This window comes from Danio aesculapii, chromosome 18, assembly GCF_903798145.1.
Source record: "Danio aesculapii chromosome 18, fDanAes4.1, whole genome shotgun sequence".
Lineage (NCBI taxonomy): Eukaryota > Metazoa > Chordata > Actinopteri > Cypriniformes > Danionidae > Danio > Danio aesculapii.
Window position 1 is genome coordinate 26461829 of NC_079452.1, and position 5000 is coordinate 26466828.

A 5000-nucleotide genomic window follows, 5' to 3' on the forward strand; every position below is an offset into this window, starting at 1 on the left:
TCTATTAGACATCTATTAGACATCTTTTAGACAACTTTTAGACATCTATTAGACATCTATTAGACATCTTTTAGACATCTATTAGACATCTATTAGACCCCTTTTAGACATCTATTAGACATCTTTTAGACATCTTTTAGACATCTATTACACATCTTTTAGACATATTTTAGAAATCTATTAGACATCTATTAGACATCTATTAGACATCTATTAGACATCTATTAGACATCTTTTAGACATCTATTAGACACCTGTGGTGACCCCTGATAAATAAAGGGACTAAGCCAAAAAGAAAATGAATGAACGAACGAATGAATGAATGAATGAATGAATGAATGAATGAATGAATGATCAAAGTGAACATCTATAATGTTCACCAACTTTCGAGCAGAGGTCCAAAATGCATTAGGCTGAGATGCTTTTGTGGTGTAAACACTCACGTGATTCATTGCATTCAGACAGACCTAGGGACCTACAATACACCCGGCGTAAGAAGATGCAGGACGTGTTTGGCGCAATTTGCTTCTGTTTTCAGACCAGCACAACAGTCATTTTCATGTTTGGCTCCACGTTGCTTAAATAACAAATCCATTTACACCACTTTCATGGATATATGGATGTGCTGGTCTATAAAGGAGGTGTGTTAAGGTGCATTGCTGGTGCGTTGCTATTCCGAGGAACTGAAATAGACCCCGCCATTAACCAACTAAAAGCTGCTCTAAAGTCCAGTGCAGAGCGCGTTTGTTATGAGCCTATGCAGGTCCAAACACTTACACATTACTTAATCAGACCCATAGCCAGGGAAGATCCACCCTTCTCTGACAAAGGTCCAGAATTTGTCCCAAGTAGAATTTTCTGTTGGATGTTGCTTCAGTGTGACTTCAGCTAATCAATTTTGGTCAATGCAAACAAATATTTTTCATGAGTCCAACATATAGCTGTGCAAGAAAACACAATCGGATGTAAGTGATATCACCTTTTGCTACTGTATTGTTTTTAAATAAAGAAAACATTTTACAAGTAACTTTTATTCCAAATCTTGGACATCTAAAATCTTAATATTGAAAGAAAAAACCACCAACAAAAAGCTGTGAAGCACCAAAAAGGAATACATTTTAATACTATTTTGGCTGTTGTGGTTTTCCATGAATTTTCAAATGTACTTTTTTTACAAGAGAGGCCTAAAAATTGTGGAGCTCTAAATTATATAATAATAACTATTATCATTATTATTAAATGTAAAGTATTTATATAGCGCATTTATTGTGTATGGCTGTACACCCAAAGCACTTCACAATCATGATGGGGGGGGGGCTCTCTCCATACCACCACCAGTATGCAGCATCCACTTGGATGATGCGACGGCAGCCACAGGACAAATAGCTGGAGTGGAAAGACAATTCAGTGGATGGGGATGATTGGGAGGCCATGATCATAAGGGCCAATGGCGGGAATTTGGCCAGGACACCAGGTTTACAGCCCTTCTCTCTACCAGAAGTGCCATGGGATTATTAATGACCACAGAGAGCCAGGACCTCAGTTTAACGTCTCATCCGAAAGATGGAAGATTATTCTTATTATTATGTTTCAATATTTTATTATTCAAATGGCCAAATTCTGACTGAGTAAAGTTGAATGTTCTGGACAGTTTATTATTTGCCTAAGAAATTACAACAGGCTACAGTTTTTAATTTACTTTTTTTTCTAATGATATATGATGTAATACATTTGTATTTTAAAAATAATTTTTTTTTTCCTTTTTCTTTATTCTAAATTTTTAGGAAACACTTTGGTGGATCAAAAAGTGTGATTATGATGACCATACGACAAGCTAATGCAGCAAAAAATGTGACTAAAATACAGTATTTAAATCTCATAATTAAATAGAAAATACCACTTTTTGAGAAAAAAGAACCACCCCTTTTACCAGCCTCGCTACAGGCCTGTTAACACACACAGGACGTACAGCTTTGCGCCTAGATTGTTAAAACAGAGTCCATAGGGTCCATTCCAGTCCAATTTCCATGCCCTTCACTCACCAAGTTCCCTTCTTCTTGTTCCCTCTGATGATCATTGATTACATTATGCAAGTGTCCACTACTGGCAGAACATCTAAATGGGTTTAAATGGAGTTCCCTAAACCTTTGACATATGAAGCTGACTCTCTGTCAAAATAAAGGGATCGAGTGTGTGTGCATGTAAACTTCCCTCATTCACTTGATGAAGTGAAACGCACTTCAGAATGGTGTTGGGGAACAAGGGAAATGAAGTTTGCAAGTGCATACGTGTCGAAAAGTGTACTAGAACACAGCCTTATTGTACTCTCTGTCTGACTGAACATATCATCACTTGTTTACACCTGGTTTTAAAGAAACAGATCATCTTCATTACTCTGGACAGTTTTACAGTAGCTATGTTTCCATCCGAAGATGCTAAATAAATTTATGAGCAAAACAGAAATATCACATAAAAGACATGTGAATACAGCAGCGTTTCCATTCAGAGTCCAAGATAATTAAATCGTCACTTCCTGATTAACTAGCGCCAAATATCAACAGTAAAAACAGAATTTGCTGCGATAAGAGAAGCTGCTTGAATCTTTTCTTCATTTAATAAATGACTTGTGCCTCAGAAGACAATGCTGACATGCAGTGAATGCGCAGTGGTGTTTGAAGGCGTTAGACACAGAGCACAGATGCTCTTGATTCTGGAGGTCATTAATAATATGATAACACTAATACTGAAATGGATAAGGCGCTTTAGAATGACCAAAACAATATTTCAGAAGTTTTACAACATGCTTAGCCTGCTGGTTTGTCCATTCACACAGCTAGGCTACTGTAATGAAGACAGTCAGCTCTAAATGTCAAACTAAATAAACTGCTGAATACTCTCGACACATGAATGTGTAAAGCCTGCAGCCCATAACAAAGGTGGAAAGTTATTGCGCATCATATTTAACAAACCGTTTACTATGAATTGTATGCAATTTTGCTCACATGGATAATTGAATATTAATCAGGTGATGTCATTATGTAGCTGTGCCATCAGCCAATCGTTGCATTGCTGATCATGATTTCATGGATCAATAGATCTGTCCTTCACAACACACGCAGCGATCTCAGATCAGTTCATCCAGACATTTTAATCTGATTCGTGAACTTGTTTGAAGAACCATATTAGCCAGAGATCAGTTCTCAAGATTGAAAGATCCAAAATCTGCCAAATCATCTTAGATCATTTAAGAAAGGTACGAAGAATGGACCCCAGGTCTACACATCTAAAGCTGAAATAGTTTGAAATAGCATCAGCATCAGTCAACCGTATTCAGCAAAACTCCTGTTTTAGTGCATCACTAAGATCTGCCAGGGAATTGAAAACAGCATTATATTTTTATTTGGCAAACAAGCAAGCATTCTGCACCGAAAGAGTACTGAAAAATTATACTCAAGTAAAAGTACCATAACTTGCCAAAAATGTAGTCCAAGTAGAGTAAAAAGTATCGGTTGTAAACATTACTCAAAGTATGAGTAAAAAGTAGCCCTTTCAAAAGTACTCAAGAGTAGTGAGTAGTGAGTATTACACTGTTAAAAACTGATGCGTTTACATGCAAATTGTGGATGTGTGTAAACGTAACATTCTGTAGTGCATTTAGTGATTGTCCAGCAGGCACACAACGTCATGAGACGTTAATGTTAGGTTAGATTTAGGTTGTACCGTCAGGTGACCAAAATTCAACGTCTAGCCAGAGTCTAACGACAACGTTATTTTGATGATCAATAATGAAGTCAAATGACGTTGATTTTTGGTCAATTTTAGGTTGTTAGAAAGTAACCAAAATCCAACATCGAGCCAACATCTTAAACCAACATCATATTGAGGTCAAATACTGACATTTATTCATCAGGTAGGGCAACCAAAATCCAACATCTGATAAATGTCAATAGTGGTAACGTCCACACAACGTCAGGCTGCAACATCATTAGACGTTGATATTTGGTTGGTTTTAGGTTGGACGTTGGACATAGACGTTGGCCTGACGTTGAGTTCTGATGTCAAGTCAATTTTCATTTCCAAACAAAATGTAACGTCCCCATGATGATAGAGTACAACGTCAATCTGACCTCTGCCTGCTGGGTGTTTAAGGCCATTTGGGTCATCATACAGTAAACATCCGTCATCTTCTCATCAGTGACATACATCTAAACAGTCCCTGGGTCAATGTGTGTAAAGATTTTGGATGTCTTCTTGAATACTTTCAAACAGTTTGCTGCAATTATAAATCGCCGATGTCTTGAGGTAGTTCACTATGATGCGATTTACCTTCTATGTGTGATTTGATTGGACTCGCAGGACTGATTTGTCTAATCCCCATAGACAAGATAATATAAAGTAGTGACTGCAGGTTGAAGGAAAGTAGTGGAGTAAAAGTACCGATACAGCACTAAAAATATACTCAAGGGAAAGTAAAAGTACACATTTATAAAAACTACGTAGTAAATTACAATTGCTGAGAAAAACTACTCAATTACAGTAAGTCGAGTATTTGTAGTTACTTTACACCACTGCACCTAGGTAACGGCTTCTAATTGTCAGTCTTTTTTGCGAGCGCTAGACCAGTTCGTCCGCCTTTATGATGCTAATGGCCTCAGCAAATTATCTGTCCAACAGAAAAAAACTCTCCAATCAGATTCCCCATTGCGCTCCGGATAAAAGCACAGCACATTCTCCTAAATATCAGCTCAGAGCTGAAGAAAAAAAGAGGAGGAGGAAAACGCTCATTTCTTCACAGGACATCAATCAGTGAAAATAATTTCTCAAACTTTCTTCTTTCTTTTTCTTTTTTGCAGGAGTCAGACTTTAAATGGCATTACATATGTAGCACGGCATAAAAAATTCATCTGCCGGAGCCTTGAAATGTCAGTGGTAATGATGGAAGCCTCACCTCCTTTGCTTTCTGCTTCAGACGGGCTTGTTCTGGATCTTCTTGCCGCGAG

The 5000-nt window shown here is 37.5% G+C and overlaps 1 protein-coding gene across 1 annotated transcript in view; it reads right to left on the bottom strand.

The window, feature by feature from the left end:
* LOC130245889 (transcription initiation factor TFIID subunit 4) overlaps positions 1–5000 on the bottom strand; it is a 235191-nt gene that overhangs the window by 114921 nt on the left and 115270 nt on the right. The window contains exon 13 of the mRNA XM_056478679.1: positions 4949–5000. This exon is cut by the window's right edge and continues 5 nt beyond it. Coding sequence (XP_056334654.1) covers positions 4949–5000 — 52 coding nt within the window. The remainder of the gene's footprint in view (positions 1–4948) is intronic.